The 17944-nt window shown below is 41.6% G+C and overlaps 1 protein-coding gene across 4 annotated transcripts in view; it reads right to left on the minus strand.

Annotated features, from left to right (window-relative positions):
• Positions 1–134: 134 nt before the first annotated feature.
• aff4 (AF4/FMR2 family, member 4) overlaps positions 135–17944 on the minus strand; it is a 36458-nt gene continuing 18648 nt past the window's right edge. For 3 of the 4 annotated variants that reach the window (XM_030437848.1, XM_030437847.1, XM_030437845.1), the window contains 19 exons: positions 15595–16380; positions 15213–15251; positions 14972–15058; positions 14569–14596; positions 13695–13758; positions 13380–13472; positions 12023–12167; positions 11081–11834; positions 10819–10970; positions 10157–10242; positions 9208–9442; positions 8194–8291; positions 7746–7809; positions 5956–6092; positions 5620–5691; positions 5382–5475; positions 5245–5288; positions 4666–4883; positions 135–4001 (listed from right to left, as the gene is read on the minus strand). In XM_030437848.1, the coding sequence (XP_030293708.1) occupies positions 3874–4001; positions 4666–4883; positions 5245–5288; positions 5382–5475; positions 5620–5691; positions 5956–6092; positions 7746–7809; positions 8194–8291; positions 9208–9442; positions 10157–10242; positions 10819–10970; positions 11081–11834; positions 12023–12167; positions 13380–13472; positions 13695–13758; positions 14569–14596; positions 14972–15058; positions 15213–15251; positions 15595–16341 (3285 nt within the window). In that variant the 5' untranslated portion in view covers positions 16342–16380 and the 3' untranslated portion in view covers positions 135–3873. The remainder of the gene's footprint in view (positions 4002–4665; positions 4884–5244; positions 5289–5381; positions 5476–5619; positions 5692–5955; positions 6093–7745; positions 7810–8193; positions 8292–9207; positions 9443–10156; positions 10243–10818; positions 10971–11080; positions 11835–12022; positions 12168–13379; positions 13473–13694; positions 13759–14568; positions 14597–14971; positions 15059–15212; positions 15252–15594; positions 16381–17944) is intronic. The other variant, XM_030437849.1, reaches the window with a different exon arrangement.

Below are 17944 nucleotides of genomic sequence, written 5' to 3' on the forward strand. Positions count from 1 at the left end.
ACTTGCATCGTTCTGATTTTGCTCTCAGTTGGTCTCTGAGGTAACTGATGATCTAGTGAGCTTTATTAATCTCACCTGAGGAAACTTCTGGCTGCGTGATTCAACCTGCTGAAATAAGAATAAGTAACACTCCATTAAACATATCCATATATATTTTATTCTCAATACGGCAAAATACAAAGAATATTCAGGACAGACTCTCATTAGTCACAATTAATACTCACTTCACAAGAATGCTTTTAAATTACATAAACTAAGTTTGAAGATCAAACTCAATGAGTACCTTTAATCATATTGCATCCATCATATATAGCATCTCTATCATCAGTTCTCTTAAAACTAATCCAATTTAGACTATTGTACATAGTGTATGCTGCTGGTCTCACTCCAGAGACGACTTTTAGAAAAAAGGTGTTATACAACATACTGTATAAACTGCTACAACTGTTTTGACCTGTAGAGAAATACCTCTGTTTCAAAAGACATGTTGGACCAATAGTTCAAAAGGGACGAATAGTAAATACATCTCTCTCATGAGGACGAAAACAGACGCGGTTTTACACAACAGACTGTACACACCATCCATCCATTCATCCATCCCATGAGATCAACAATATACATTTCATGAAAAGTACACGCCTCCATATCAAATACAGAGAAGACAAAATATTCGCACTTGGATCTAGAGACATTAATGATTATTTGGCGACCATGATACTGAGAGACAGTGAAGCAGAAGACAAAGAATACGAGCACGGTAAGAAAAAAAAGACTGAGAAATCAATCTGATATACAGTGTTGAGAGACGGGATGTCGTCCGTAACAACTTGGAAGAAGAACACAAAAGCCCACAGAGGAAAAAAAAAAAAAAAAATGTGCATAAAGTATCTCACAAAATGTATTTACAACATTTTTTAATTTCAATAAAAATGTCAACCTGTAGTAGAAATTCACCCTTAAAGAAATGTTATATTTACAATTTATACATTTGTATTTAAATAGAAACATGCAAGTGTTAACATCTTCCTACTGAATGTCAAAAAAACTCATCTTACCCTGGATTCTTTCAAGTTAGAATTAATATTAATCACTACTTACAATGAAATCTCATCATGAACAACCCCAACACATTTACAGCTTCCTATTTCATAAAATGGTACTCCTTAAAATGGCAAAAATAGAAAAAAATATTAAGCAAAGGGGCAGAAAAATAAATAAGTGTGAGTAGCAAACTGTTAAAAATTATTCTAATGCTAAATTTTGTACATTTTGACTACAAGATAGTGTAGGGAACACAAGGCGCGGACCTGTACTTACAAAGTGTACCAGTGTATGAAGACATTAACTGGGCTGGCAAAACCCACAGAGGAATTCCTATGAGAAAAGTGGCCTCCAGCTTTAAGTACAAAATGGCTCATGCCATCTGTGTTTGGTTATAAAAACAGATCTATTTACACATATATACTAAACCAGTACACAAAAATTGCAAAAAGCTAAAGGCATCGGACGCTTGAGTTCAACAGGTTTCTCACTGAGGCGGAAAGAAAGGAGCGGGGGAACAAAATCCCAAGCCTAAAAAAATTAAATCTTTTCCACAGAGACAGATATTTTAATTTTTTGTAAAAATCCTGCATAGATTAAAATAATACCTCCTCTGACTTTTCTCTTCTTCAAGTGCAAGAGGAAATAACAGTATCCCCTCCCACGATAAAGGCCAGGGAGCCAGTGAAGGAAAGAAGAGACCAAACACAACAAAAAAAGGTAAAACCTGGGCCAAACAGTAAATCTGCAGGTTTGGGTTCTCTTGAGATGAAAAACAAAAAGTGTAAGATGAGGTTTGACTCTGAAAAAAACTATAAAAAAGTACCATAAAGTTACAGACGATCACAGGTCTTAAAGTTTATGGTAATTTCTCTTTACAACAAACCAGAGAATACTTGTTCTATGAATACTATTTGGGCCAGGCTTTAATATTTCCAGCATGTTTTAGTCGGAAATGGACTGTAAAAAAAAAAGAAAAAAAGAAATGCACACAAAAAGAGGCCATCCTTCATGTCAGTGACGATTAACACAGTCAGCTGACATCTTGTGTCGTGTGTAACGTCTTCATTCAACACCACCTCCACCTTTATTCCCCTCCATGACAACCAGTCCTTTTAAATAACCAACAGAAATGTTCACATCTGGACAGCCGACACTCTCCTTCACCCGCCTGCTGTTCCACGCTGTGATGCCTTTCTTATCTACCGCCTGTGATTAAAATTTTGAAATTTAAATAGGAACAATTACACATACAAATACTCTGCATCTTATAACCCTTGTTCAACCCTGTTTTACAAGTATGCATTTGAAAAGTTATACTTCTGCTTGGCCAGGAGATGAAAAAGAAAAACAACTGCTTGGTATATAAATAAAATCTATATTGGCTGTTATACTTTTGAAATATATAAATCATAGATTTTAAACTCTTTGTTCTATAAATGCAACACTGCTAATTACTCTAAAAAAACATCCTTCCTTTCAAGATGAATTTAGCTTTAGTTGTGCCAATTTAGTGGTCACTCAGGCCCAGTTTTTATTATAAACTGCTAATGTGAGTAACTGCATTGTGTACGTGGAAATGATTTCAATACTTAAGACACTCCCTGCTGTTCCTTAGAAAAATACACACTGAGCAAACACAGGGGATCAAAACATGAATAACACTGTGTGGAAGTGACGCACCCTCGAGGACATTTCTCAATGAACAATGTAGCTACCAGCGTAAAAACATTTCAGGAAGAGATTTGTACTCCGGAGCTTAAAAGACAGCAAATCTCTTAGAGAGAACATTGACATGATCAATTTTTATTAAGGCCGAGCATCTAAAAGCTCCTGCTAGCGCCCTCTGGAGGCCATGATGCTCTTTACATCTAACCAGACCAACTAGCAGGGCCACAAGAAGTTCATGATTGTGGGAAATTAAATTACACTGATCGATAAAGAGAACATTTATAAATACGTGTGAGTCAGAAGTATTAATCTGCTGTGCACAGTAGCCCTTCTACAGGCTTTAACATCTCGTGGGCTCGCTCCGAGATCAACCTTTAACGACAAGAAACTTTGAAGGAAATCATGTAAGATATCGTAATTTGTGCCCAACAATCTTTGATCTAAAATGACTGGCATAAAAACACAACTGTCACCAGCTTCCATCAACTGCCAAGTGTTTACAAATGCGATGAATGAGTTAAAGCAAACAAAAGGAGGAGAAAACAAAAACCAAGTGTTCAGATATGACGGGTGGCTGTTTGTTTTCCTGGAGCTCACATACAAGGCACAAAAATGATAAAGAGAAACCTTCATTTTAAAGCACCTTTGGTGTTCATGGGAGGTACTTTGGTGAAACAAAGTCAAATAAAAAGTTAAAAGCCAAAGTAGCCTAAAAACCAAACCCCATTTTTAAGCAGATTCATAACACGCTTCCATGCCGAATAGATAAAAACATGGCCTTCGAAGATTTTTGTAAGAATGCCGATCCATGAAGCGTGGCGGTGAGCTCTCTTTGTTCCTGTGCTGCCGTTTGGATGCTTCTCCCTGTGTGATGCCGTCCACGGTGTGAGATGCTAAATTGCTCAGTGTTTTTGGCAAGCTGGTGTAGGAAATGGACACAGTGTTGGAGATATGTCTGAGAAGTTCATCACGTGTGGAGGAGGACTGTGTGTGTGTGTGTGCATACAGTACTTTATCGTATGTATGTGTGTGTGTGTGTCTGTCTGTGTGAGCATGCTTTTGTGTCCTTGAGCACATGTTGCTGAACACACGAGGCTGAGGTGTGTTTATGTGTGTGTGTATGTGTGTGTGTGTGAGCAGCGTGCAGGGAGCGAGTCCTTGCTAGGGAATAAGCTTTGCGTCCAAGCGCAGCCAGTGGAGGCCCTGCCGCGTGTAACGCACCAGTTCTGTCATGCTGCTGGTGTTGAAGATCAGAGGACCCATCACTTTGTCCAACTCCAGGAAGAAGTCTGAGGAAACAAAACACACAATGTCAGTTTGAAAGCCGGTTACTCTTAACAAATGTATCAAGTTGAGCTTCCACAAAAGGACAACGTATCTGTGCAGTTTGCAGAACTACAATTATCTTCATTATCTTTTAATCTGTTCTCTTTTCTTTCAAAGTCAATCACTTGTTCAGTCTACAAATTGTCGAAGAGGCTGTTCACATTTAGCTTGATCCGATCACAAACAGACAGCTTTAGGTCTGTCAATTACAGAAAGCTCTTCACTAAGTTTTTCATAATGCAACAACTCATAAATGAGCATTTTTTAAAGGGAGTCTGGTGCTAAAGAAGCAGCTTACACTGGTTACTGGGTGCTATATCAGTGAAATGTGACAAAAGGTGAGGACACGCAACTAAAGTCTCGATTTAATGTTCAGACTTTGTTCAGAATTAGCATTAATATAAGGTCTAATTGTGAAAGTGTGGCCGTGCAATAAGCTGCAACACAGCTCAGCAACAAAGACCAAAAAAATCTCATAATCAGTGAAGAAAAGCAAAAAGCAAAAGTAAACTATTAAATGCAGGTGTAACAACTCGCTTCAGCAATTAGTTCAGAGCATAAAGTAAAAGGCTGGAGTGACTCACTAACTGTCTTACTAACAATGTTTAAAGTGTTTCAGTAGTTTACCCTTCTGCTCCTTGGATAGCTGCTCAGCCTGGTCCCAGACCTCAGTGGCGAACAGGAAGTTGGAGGTGACCTGGACGTAGCTGGCAGCCATCTGGTGGATCCGCTGAGGGATGGTCACAGACGAGCTGGCGCTGCTGCTGCTGCTGACTGATGAGTAGCCGCCGGCCGTGCCCGGTGACAGCTTGGGCGACACCGGAGAGGGCATACCCGCTGCCTTGCTGCGAGGGGAAACAGAAACGAGCAGATTCAGTCATGAGAGAGAGAGAGAGAGAGTGCTGCTAACTGGTTTAGAAACGATGTGGTAAATGTATGAGTTATGTATAGAAGTCAAACAAACACCTGTGACCACATGACATATAAAAAATTACTGAAAGTAATCATTAATGGCAGTGTTGTGTAATGTAAGTGCTGCCCAGTCTGATTCAGAAGCTTCAAATGTTTCATCACAACAAGATGTAAAAACAGGTGAACGTACAGCAAGTCAACGAGTGTACTGTTGTTCTTTTTTAATATCAGCAGAGTAGGAAGCTCATATGTCTTATTTCAAATTTAATGTCTGAACAGCAAAAGAAAACTTACTTTCCCATTCCAGGAGAGGGAGCCTGGGTGTTACTCAGTGAATTCTGTCAAAGAAAACAAGAGGAAGAACATCATGCACTCAGTCGAGATGCAGGTTACGCATTCACAGAAAAGCTTTAGGCTGCTAGGAAACAAACCTTTAAGTGTTCTGTGAGTGTTTTGGAGTATTTCAGTGCGCTGTCTTTCCTCAGCTTGAATAACCGCAGGTAGAGGAGAGACTGGCATCGTAGGCTGGAAGGAGAAAGGTGTTAGTATTGATCTAAAACCAGAGATATGTGTAAATACATTCCTTAATCAAATAGCCTTCGTCTTAAAGTACTCATTATCCTGGTTACAGAGCAGGACAACACCTAAGATCTCAGTTAGCATACTTACCAAAGCACAGCTAGCCTCTTGTCTGCAGATGTAGCATCTGGGGCCATGTAGCTTTTTAACTTCATAGTGTATCTGAGCACACAGACACAACACATTTAGTTTAGTTTGGAGCTGAACAAACATTTACAAGTCATCGCAGAATCAGTTCATTTGAGAGATTTGGGTTTGTGATGCTAGTAGCAGCTAATGTAGCCTTCAGATTAGGAGCAGGGGACAGACAGACGGACGAGACTTCAGCCTCAGACAAATGAACAACAACACTATGATATGTGAAATCACTTGAGTTGACGTTGCAGATCTGTCACACTGGTGATGGTATTTAACTCTGTTCCTTACTTGATAAGCTCCACCGTTTCAGCATACATTGGGAAGGGGGACTTGGCCTCTTGGGCGCTCTTCTCCAGAGCATTACCACATTCAACAAACGACACGACCGCGTCCAGGTAGTAAACCGCCTTCTCAAACCGGTCCAACTGCAACAGAGGGAACATGGCAGAACATTTTAAAATCAATACATACAAGTGTAACATTGCATTTCTTTCTCAAACTGCCACAGCAACAGAGAACTAAATTCTGTTCTTATGATGTTTAATTTGATGTGACCTGGTTACGTAACCGACATGGTTTGACCTGGTGTGGATTATATAACCTTTTCTCATCAAATAACAGCAACACAGCGAGCATTTTCTGCTGCTGCTGGAATAACAAAAACAAGATGTAGTTTTATGACGGATCATAAAAGTTCACTCTTAAACTCTGATCTGATCTGACTCAGTCTGATATGTTCACAGACGAGGTTATTCATTCAATAATTTTACTTTAAGACATATCTGTGTTTCCCAGGGATGTTATAGCGACAGGAGACCAAATCAAAAGCGCCTTTATCTTGTGAGGTCACAAAATCATGATAATCCCAAAACCTGTGATATTAAAACATGAACTATTCATATTGTGTTAATAACACACATATGGTAATATCGTCTGGATAATCCATATCCATCTTTTGATTATGAGTTCATCTGGTTGCTTTTTCAGGCCGGTCACAGAGAAGCAATTGTTATTTTAATACACTTTTTTATTTTACAGTTATAGTTACAGACTCCTCACTTTGCATGACTTGTACTTTATTTTTTTAGACAGATTTGATTGCTAGCATCGAGGGTCTAAGTTAGAACTCTGTTGGAAACATTTGGGATAACACAAGTAGGAGCATCAACAGAATATATAAGAAAGATTTAGTGTTTTCTTTTACCATGCTATTGTGGAATTGTAAAATATGTTTCAACTCCATTCTGTATGTGTTGGCCTTTGAAATGGATTAATATAACAGATGAGGACTAATGAATTCTAGTGGGGTTTAATGAATTATAATCCAGGGACATAATAGAGAAACTGAAACCATCTATAATGGTTTGAATGTAAAACATTTGTACAGTGAACATAAATAAATGTTCTCAGCATCAGTTTGTGTTATTGGTTTGTCTAAATGTGTCAAGTTGGAAAGAGGAAAGTTTGACAACACGTCGATGTCGTACGATGCTGAAACTTTTACCAGAAACGTTAACGTCAGATATTGTATTGTTTCCTTTGCTCTTCCTGGTCACTCAAACACTGGAAACAACCGTCAGTGTGTTGTTGAAATGATCTGAGCGATACGATGCAAATACTTTCCCTGAGTTAACTTCCCAACTCGGGGACTGAGTGGAGCATAACTTCATGTTTTTTCTGTTTTGGTGTCATTTTGCAGCAACAAAATAAAATGAAAAGCTTTATGAGTGGAAATAACATTCAGCAGTGTATCTCATAACCTCATGTGATAACCGACACTAGAGCTGCAGACACATTCAGTCCTGTTGTTCGTTTAGTGAACAAAAGCACTCATGTTCGTTTGTCGTTTGGATTTCATGCTCAGAAACCTGCAGATCACAGAGACTGGACTCTTTAAAAGGTTCATTTCCAAGTCAGTGCGGTGATACTAAAGTGAAACTGCTGTTCCGATAGAACGATCAGTCTCATGCAAAATCCCACCAGGATGTTGTTTTACCCTCATCTAACTTCTTTGCATATGAAATTTAGATGCTGGTGTCAGTTGCTGCATGCAAATACCCACAGCCACTCGCTCTTACCAGTGCATCTGCATTGTGTTTGAGTTTCTTGGCCTCTTGTAAGTAGTGATCTGCTGAATGGACCCTGAAACACAATTATTAACATTGTTAATAATTATTAACTTTTCTGAGACACTAAAAACATTTACAGAACAATGTCAGCTTCTACATTTACTTTACTTTCCTAACGTCCCTATTCTTCTATTAAATCAAACCCTGAAACAAAAGACACAAAAATGAGAAGCAACACTGTTGTTTCTTCACCTCCGCATGAAAAGGACACAGACTCCCAGCAGAGCGCCTTTTAAAATGGAAATTTACGTCATCTCTCCTGCATGCAGGCTCGTCTATTCACGACCTCCCCAGCCTCCTACAGCTTTATGCATCAAAGGCAACCCTAGATCCCCACAGCCGGTCTTTCTGCATACCCTGCTGAGGGGTTATCCACAGTGGAAAGAGCTTCTCTTACCTGTCCTCAAACACCAGCTTGGATCTCTGAGACTTGGAGCCGTCCGTGGAGAGCGGAGGAACGGCCAGCTGGTTATCGCAGCCCTTTGAGGATTTGTCCTGCGGAGACAGCAAGCGAGAGGGAATAAAGTTTCAGGAAAAAAGGGGCCTGGTGTTTGAAGTGGAGGATAAAACAGAGAAGAGGGTGAGACGGAGGGAGACTGGAGGCAGAAATGTGTCCATGGATATACAGACCGGAATAAATACTTGACTCATTAGTGACGTGAATCGTTATTAAAAACAAGCATACCCCCTATGGAACAATTACATATACAGATACCCTTTTCAAGGGTAAAATCCAAGCACTCTCAAGGTAATCCAAGCATTTATACAGTCTGGAAGCAGTCTTAAGATTTTTGATTTGAACTCAACTATATTCCCAACCTTGGAAACATGATGTTAATAATTTAGGGGTTTCACGATTCTTCAAATCCAACATGCTGATTTTATCCGGGTGTGTTTCAGCAGGCTGGGATCAAACAAATAAAAACACACCACCCTTCAGTGATCCAGTAATAAACAACATACAATAGAAATACAGTTTGGACAGGTTTGAGACACCAAACCTTTTAACAGAGTGAACCATCATATCAAGTAAATTAATGAAGGATCTTTGTTTTCAGTTACGTTCTGCTTTTTCGTCTACAAGTGAGCCGTCTTCTCATCAATAAAGGATCTCTGAAACATCGAGCTGATAGTAGAGTAAAATCTTGACACCCTCGTTTATAATTAAGCCTTTTCCAAATTTTAAAACACCTGAATGAATCACACATGATATTAAAATCCATAAGTCTTTGTTGGCTCTGCTGTTGAGCCGTGTTTCCCTCTTCATGCTTGCTTTGTTATCTAAATTCCCCGGGGTAAACGCTGCACAGTTGGCAAACATGATGAAAGATTGCACTCGCATGTCGCAGCACCAGAGGCTGTCAGGTATTCAGACTCCAAATGCCCTGGCGATTAAGTTACTCACACCCACCTTGCCATCGCGTGTGCCGCGTCCCTTGTCCTCTCCTTTTCTGTGTTTGGAGGTGGAGTTGCCCTTGGTGCTTTGGCTTCCCTCCTTCCCACTTCCTGTCCCGCTGGACAATGAGGTGGAGGACTGGCTGACCGTCCTCTTCCGACTCGGATGCTCTGCTTTGGGTGTCCGCTGGAGGCCTGACATGGAGGGAGAGGGGACTGGCTCCTCTTTCTTCTCCAAAGACCTCTTAGACCTGGTGAGAATAATCATTGTAAAACATTAAGGCTACACCTAACGATTAGTATCTAGATTAATCCATAAAATAGTCAGAAATGTTCATCCCATCTTCTCAAACTCCAATGTGATGTCTTTAAATGTCTGATTTAGTCCCAAGAAACGTCCAAACCCAAAGACATTTAGTCTATGATACAAAACAGTCAAAATGGGGAAATCTACATATGCAAGAGACTGAAAAATACACTTTCTACCATTTTTACATGTAAAATGACTTCAACCAGCGATCAGTTATCAAAATAGTTGTTAATTGTTGCAGCTCAGTCTATAAAACACACGGTATCATTCTTTAAACACTTAATCTTTGAGGGTTATCATTTTGTGATGCAGAGTGCACTCCTGCCACAAAACTGCTCCAATTAAATATTAACATTCACATTGTTTTAAAAACACGCAGCAGTGTGATGTGAATAGAGGTGAACAGGTGCAGCTTGAAGAGGCTGCAGTGTAATAAACACGTGACTGTGCTCTTGCACTCTCAGTTTATGATGTTCGTTAGAGTTGGGAGGGTTTATTTTATGAACTGTGAGAACAGAGATAAAGACATCTGGCAAGCTTTGTTTTGCTTGTAACAAAAAGAAGTACTACTGTCGCACCGAGTGTGCCAGGAGTTCCCGCTGTGCAGAGGGTTCAACTGTGAATGACAACTGGGAGGAAAAGGTAGAATACTCACTCTTTACTGCTGTTTTTATGATGTGATAGAGACTTCTCCTCCAGCTTGCATCTCTTGCTTTCTGGCTTAGTGCCTTCTTCGTCGTTCTAAAGATAAACACATCAGAACAAATTTAAAACAAAGACACGTCAAATGATTTTATTGGTGTGCAGAGATGAATCTGTCGCAACTTGACAGGAAAAAATGTGCAACCGGGCGCTTGAACCTTTATACGGTAAAGTACAACCCTCTGCCAAAGCTTAATGGTTGTCCAAGTTAATGGATATCACTTCAGATTGTTCGTCTCTTTTCTGGTAGTTTCACAGCTATGATTAAAAAAATTGCACAATCACCCAATGGTGGTTGTTCCAGTTCTGGATCGCTACCAAAAAATGAATCAATTGTTCTTTGGCCCAGAGGCAATTTCTTGTTTTAATGAAAATCTGTTTGGAAGTTGGAAGAGATCTGGTCTCCTGTTGGAAGGCGATGACAGTAAAAACAAAAAAGCTCAGAAGAAATCGTCATTCAAACATAACCCTCTACAAAAAGTGTTTTTTTTTGTAATGAGGGTGCCATTTGTCTTTCCTTGTACTATTCTTAAAATAAGAAATACATGTGAGGAAAATCTATTTGACAGGACTGAAATCAAAACAGCAGAAAACAGAAAGGAATCTGTCCCATACCTTGTGTTTCCTCTTGGCCTTACTAGAACTCTTCTCAGAACTCTGTTTGCTGAAGTCTTTGCTGTCCCGGTCCAGAGAGTCGTCCCTCTCCACTTTTATCTCAACAGGCTCCTTGTAGGTCCGCCCTGGGATCCTCGACAGCAAGCTGAGATCTATAGGAAATAGGAAGGGAAGGGTTTAATTTGATCCAAAGTAAAGAAAACGCTGGAGTTTATACTCCACAGCTACACAAGCGAGAGTAGAAGAGTCAGTTTCCACTCACCTATCTTCACTAGTAAAACCTGCTGCTGAGGCGGCCTCGCAGGGTAACGCTCCTCGGGGTCGCTGAGCGGAGACAACAGCTCTTTCTCTTCCATTGGAGAGAACACACACACAGGGGTCCTGATGCTCTCTGTGTACTTGGGCGTCTGCGACGAGGACGGGATGCTGTCATTCCCCTCAGAGTCCGACGACGATGAGTCCGTATCAACAAACTCCCGAGACTTCTGGGAAGTCTTGGTGGGCGCCTTGGCTTTGCGTTTATCTGCGGTGGTGGTGACAGCGGCCGCGGTCGGCCTCGGGGAGGATTTCGGCTCTTTTTTAATGCTTGGTTTTCGGGAACCCTTGGTAGCAGCTTTGGGCCGAGGAGGAGGGATCTCCGGAGCCGGCTCGCTCTCCACTCTCAGACCCCCCTTGGGTTCCTCCACCACTGGAGGCTTCTCAGACTTTTTAGGCTGTTTTTTACCCATACTCCTTCGTGGGTTTGTGCCCCCCTCGCTCTGGGCGGGGGACTTTTGCCGGCCACGGCCACCCTCTGCGCCCTTTTGTGCTGCCCTTAGGTCCCTGCTTGGGGTGGGTGCCGTTGAGTCTTTTGATCCCCCTCCCTGGCTACCATAGCCTCGCCCTGAGCTGTTGTCTCTGCCCTCTTTCTTGCATTTTGTTGGAACACTGTTGTCCACCGGAGAGGCTGGTGAGAAATTCTTGACCTTCTTGAACCAGTTGTCCAGCTGCCATTTGTTGGCCACAGGTTGTTCAGGCTGCAGGTGAGAAGGAGTTGACACAGAAATGTAAGTAATTATCTTTGTGGGCAAAATTATGAGCAGAACAAACAATCAATATCTTGTATTAATCCAGCCCCCAAATAAGGGTAGATCTAAGAGTTGAGAACATTAATGTTTGATAAATCATCACTGAGTACATCTTTGAACAAATGTACTGTTATTACTTCAGGGGAGGCGGGTCGCGGGTGCTCGTTGGCTTCGCTGTCAGTCGTGCTGCTTTCGCTTTCGCTGTCTGAGCCCGAGCTGCTCTCTGAGCCGCTGTGGCTGCTTGAGTCATCCCGCGATTGCTCCGCTCCTTCACTGTTATTGCTGTTAAAGAAAAGAGTCAGGCAGCATTATAGTGAGTGCAGAACATACACATGTTTAACATGCAGGATGCATCATGACTTGTATATATCTGTTCCACAGTTAGTAACACGCCTCTCTGGACAACAGACAGCAACACGTTTAAAGCTCAGGATTACTTTCCGTTCTTTACATTCAGCTCATTTGTTTTTCAAACTGATCTGAACTTGATTTGTAATTGTACATTTTTCAGCTGTGTTTTTCCAGAACTGAGAATTTGCAACCCGCTGCAGTACTTCACTGATAACTCTCACTGTTGGCCTTGGAAAGGTTTAGATGTCATGTGTGCAAAGGTTGACGCTTCCCCCCAGGATCCCACACAACTCTGCACAGAGGCCCTGATACTGCACTGATAAGGTCCAGCAGCTAACAAAAACTGAACCCAGTAATATCTTTAAAGTTGTTAAGGTTCTCTATTGGTGCAGAAAGTCCTGACATTTATAAAACTTGAGATTTCCCCATTAAGGTTTGATTAAAACATGCAACATGACTTTTTGATGGTCAATCAAACAAATCGCCTTCAATTTTATTCAGTCCAGGATGTTTTAAATGTGCCACTAAGGTGATGATTCCCTCCACCAAGGAGGTGTTTTCTCCTGTGTCCGGCTGTTGGCTGGTTTTTCCAGCAGGATAACAAGAAAACTACTGAACGGATTTCCACATGATTTGGATGAAGGATGAGTCTCAGTCCAGAACAGACTGTTACCTTCTGCTACGGCTCCAGATTAAGAGAAAGATCCACGTGTCTGTTTTCCCTCACTTTCTTTAACATCGCAACATTTTCAATATTTTCTTTAATTTGTCAAGTAATAGCGCATGGATCTTGAAGAAGGTGGCTAGTCTTTATGATGTGGATTTAAATATGTTTTACTTGACTGACTAAAGTGGACTGTTGGGCCTTGGCGGAGGCTCCAATTCACTTTTAATTTCTGAAGATGTCGTTTGTAGTGCTGTTGGATTAAACCACCGCTGACGGAACAAAAATATAAAATACAGAAACGTGTTTATGATCAGCATATTGAAACAAAAGGCCCTTGAATATAATCTAATTCTTTACAAAACCACCACTGCATCGAGAGTTTAGTTGAAGTCAACAACCCCCGAAACAGTCGCAACAAAAACTCTGTTTCCTATTTTGGCAGACGACAATAACAGCTGTCTGTTGTGTTGCTTTACCTTGCTGATGTGTTCCTTGAGGCATTCTTGGCAGAGTCCTGTTCTCCATCACTGTCCTCACTGCTGCTCAGCTTCAGGTCATCTTCCAGCATACTGAGACACAGAGATGAAATTAAATCTCTGGATTTTATTACGGCAGTGTAATTGCTGCTGCTCGGGGCTTGCTGGCTCTGCATTTACTGAGGCCATAGAAGCATGTCTGGTTTCTTTAGGTTTCTTAACTCAACATAAATACGTGTTCCAGTAGACTGTTCTCTGTTACCGGGAAATTACAAACTTTTGATGAGAAAAGAGAGAAAAGGACGAGGCACTTACGTTGGCGGGTCATCGCAAGCTTTGGGCTGGTGGCTGCTGGAGCTCTTGGATGAACTGCCTCGTTCTAAAAACACACAAACATGACTGATGAGCACAAGTGGGAAGTAACAGAGTACAAATCAATCAATCTGTGACTGCACCTAAACAGACTTTTCAGGTATCTGTACTTTACTTTTACTCCCTACATTTCAACACAAACATCTGTACTTTCTACATTTCCAAGACAGGCTTGTAACTTTAGTTTTAATGCAATTGAGAGGAGTTAATGATTTGTGTTTTTGGTCATCGCACGCCGCCTTCCCAAAATCACAAGACTGATGTCAGTCGATCAGCGCACATCACACATGGCAGACGTACCAAGACAGAAACAGACAGAGAGGGAGACTCAAATAGTGAGGAAAGGCGTCTCAGTGTCTCTGTTCTGCAAAGACACTGCAGCTCTTTGCCACCATCTCTTTACTCTCTCAGTGTGTTGCTGCTCGGGACGCTCTACCAATCCAAAATGATCATATTTGACGTGCTGGGAATGAGACTCAACTATTAAATACCTTTCTGGTGCGTTTATGAACAGCTCGGACAAATCCTACAGATTCTACCTCCAAGTTTAATAGTCTTTGAATTATATTAATGTGATGTGAAGTTCAGTTAGCTTTGCACAGAAACGGCCGCTAGAAATGACCTTCAGAGGGAAACTCTTTACTTTTATATACTTTTGAGTACATTATAGTGCCTGTACTTTGTTACTTCTATTTGAGTAAAGAATGTGTGAACTCTTGCCACCTCTGGCAAATAGTATATATCTAAAAAATATCAGAAATATATAAATACATAATTGTTTCGTAAAGATTGAATTGAAAATGTGTGTAATACTCACTGTGTCCACTTGGAAAAGGGTGAGAGTCCTAAAGGTGAAAAAAAAAAAGTAATAAATGTGCTGTACCAGACAAACCAGTGAATAAGTCAACAAATACATGAATGAAGTAATTAAATATTACTTATTGCTCCTTCATCTTTGGGCTGTTTATACTTACATGCAAGCACTTAGAGAAATAAACACAGAAACCGGCTGTAAAGCACTTCTACTTCCATCAGATTAAATATTCATCAATAATAAGTGCCATCACACATCACAGTTCCAATTAAACTTTCCCCTGATTGGTTGTGTACGTGCGTTATGTAAGGTCTGAACCATACAAAAGTCATAAACAACTAATTAAGCCTAATTAATTCATCACGACACATAATCATTTGAATAACCAACACAGGGTGGCGCTGACCTTCGTGGGGAATGGAAACTTGGATGGCTCAGTTTTGCAGGGGGTGTGGATGGCTGTCAGCGGAGGGGGCCACGTCTGAGTCATTTCCTGAAAGACGGAGAAGAAAAAACACGAGGAAGGAATGTTCAATTCACTTGTACAGGTGTGAGTAATGCTAAATGCTCTTTCACTGACTCGAGGCAGTCGGCTGAAAGGGTTGAACTGTTCGTTTTAAGCAAAACATAAATGAGAAGGCACATACCTTCAGGATCTCATCAACACAGTTGGCGTCACCGGATCCCTACGAACAGAAACATCAAGTTCAGCACATGTTCACAAACAACACGATGCAGCAGGTGAGCGTCCATTTTCAATAGCATGAGTCATTCTACAGGCATTTTATGAGACCTCGGAGCTCAGTGGGACCAAGAGTAACACGCTGTGAGGTAATTTATTCCAGTTATTACGTCATTATGAATAGACGCTTCAGACATAAACAGCTCTGCTGTCGATGTATTCTGCATGTAACATTCAGATCTTAAGATTTATATCTTCAGTGACACATTTACACAGTCCACCCGCTCCGTGTTCATAAGCTGCAGGGTTCAAAATAAGTTAAAAATAGAAAGCCGGACAAGTCTTACCTCTACGGGCTGTGAGGGGATCTTGAGTTTGGAAAGTGAGGCCTTGCTGTTGGACTTCATCTCTCCCATGGTGCTGCTGTGTGACTGTCCGCTGTAGCTTTCTGCTTGTGAGCTCTTGGGTTCTGCCGTTTCCTGGCCGTCCATAGGCCGCACATACGCTGTGGGCTTCTGCTGCATGGAGCCGGGTTTGGACATGAGAGATGGTGGAAAGGCCTGACTCGAGTGCTGTCCACTGGGGAAGGAGGTGTGAACCCGTGAGGGCGAGTCCCAGTTGGCCTCTCGGTCTCGTGGGGACTTGGAGCGGTAGCGCTCCTTGCTGTGATGCTGCTCCGCAGACAAGGAGCTCCGCAGGTGGCTGTTGCTGCTGGAGGAACTCAGGGAGCCCTTGGCCGGACTCGATGTGTGTGACTTTGAATGATCTGACCCTCCACTGTGTTTACTTGACTTCTTTTCCCGCACCTCCCCTCCGTGTCTTTGGCTACTGCTGCTGCTGCCGCTACTGCCGCCGTTGCCCCTCTGGCTGCTAAGTCCTGAACGTTTCTGGGACTGGGATGAAGATCCACCTGCCGCGGGGCCGACAGGAGTCCACTTACTGCTCTGGCTGCTGCTACCGACGCCGCGCTGGTCCCCGCTAAACAAAGGTGGGCCCGATTTCTCCTCAGAGGAAGACGAGCTGTTAGAGGGTTTTCCGCTGAGCTTTGGAAGGTCACCGATCGGCTCTTTCATCTCGTCGTAATTGCCCAGCATGCTCTGAATACGGCTGGACAGTTTATCTTCTTTGCTGGACTGAAGAGAGAAGCAGAGAATGGGGGAAAGAAGAGGTGAGGGAGAGGACAGTGTGATGATGAAGAAAAAAAAAAAAAAAGACAGGCACAGAGAAGAAAATAAATGAGAGAAATGAACGGAGGGAAAGCAGAGAGGAGAGAAGAGGGGGCAGAGAACACAGTCATTATGGGCACAAGTTCAACACTGGGGTTAATTGCTTTTCATCAAAAACACAGAAAATGGAGAGAAAATGCTTCATTTCTACAAAGAAAGGCTTAAAAATCTGACAAAAGAAACGAATGAATCTTAGTCACATGTGCCAATAATTGACTGGACATTAATAAAATAATCAGTTGAACATAGAGAGAGGAGTAATCAGCCAATCACGCAGTTAGATTGTTCAAACTCAGGTCCAGATCAGCCCACACCCATCTGTGAACGCAGATAAGAGTCTACCCATAGTTGCAACAGAGAGGTTAATCAATCACTCTGAGGCCAAAGATTCCAGTAGACCTGCCTGCAATCAGCCGCGACAGACGTCTGTACAGAATATCCAGTTTCACATGTGGCCTCAGACCTTTATGTTGTTTGACAGCTTCACACAGAGGGGGAGGAAACACAAGCAGGAAATGTTAACTAGCTTGGTCATAACATGCACACCACTAGCTCCTGCTAGCACAGCCGAGCGTACACGTGTGTAGTTGTGTAGCATCACCACATTTTTCTTAATGAAGAGTTGGTTTCACTCTGTTGTACGAGCATAAATGAAGCGCTTTCTTATGGTTACATTAGAGCTCCAGGTCGCTCTCTGCTTTTGACAATACCAGTAGTTAATATGTATGTTTCAGGAGGCCGATGTTTAAAACCGGACTAAAGAGAAAGTTCCTGAGGTAAATTGGAAACAGCTGAATGTTTCCACAGTTTGTTCAACAAACTCAGTGTTTACAGACTGTGATTGCAGCACGTTTGTTAAGTTGGCAGAATAAAAACAAGAAAGTTGCACTGTACTGTAAATGTTGTATTATTGTAACATAATATTAACATGAGCCGTTTTATATCCCTGTCAAGCCCTTCGTCCACAGAACCTCTCACAGGAACCCGTTCTAAAACTCAGGAACTTTTCTTCCATGTTGACAAGAGGAACCCTGGTTAAGTTTTAGTTTCTCCCTGATCCTGAGCCTGAGAACTTTCCTTTCCGAAATTACTTTAAACATCGGCTTCCAACAACAGTAAATTACAAGAACCATAACACTGATTGCTGGCTCTTCCAACTTTCCTCTGGTAACTTTTCACATGCAAAAATAAGAAAGTTAACCATCAGTTTTTAATCTGATAACCATCCAATTTGCATAATCTTTGTGGTTCTGATGAACTTTTGATTTCCTGAGTTATGTTCTTTGCTTTGTTTGTGGGACGAGTCAGATCTTGGCACAATTTGGTTTACAAAGCCTCTTCTTAAACTCTGGCTGATGGAAAGTCGGGTGAAGTTTTGTAGTCGACAAAACCTTTCTGAAGCGTCAGTTGTAGTCGTAGCATTCTCCTGAACAACTGAACTAGACAGGGACTTAAAAACATAAAAAAACAA

This window comes from Sparus aurata, chromosome 13, assembly GCF_900880675.1.
Source record: "Sparus aurata chromosome 13, fSpaAur1.1, whole genome shotgun sequence".
NCBI lineage: Eukaryota > Metazoa > Chordata > Actinopteri > Spariformes > Sparidae > Sparus > Sparus aurata.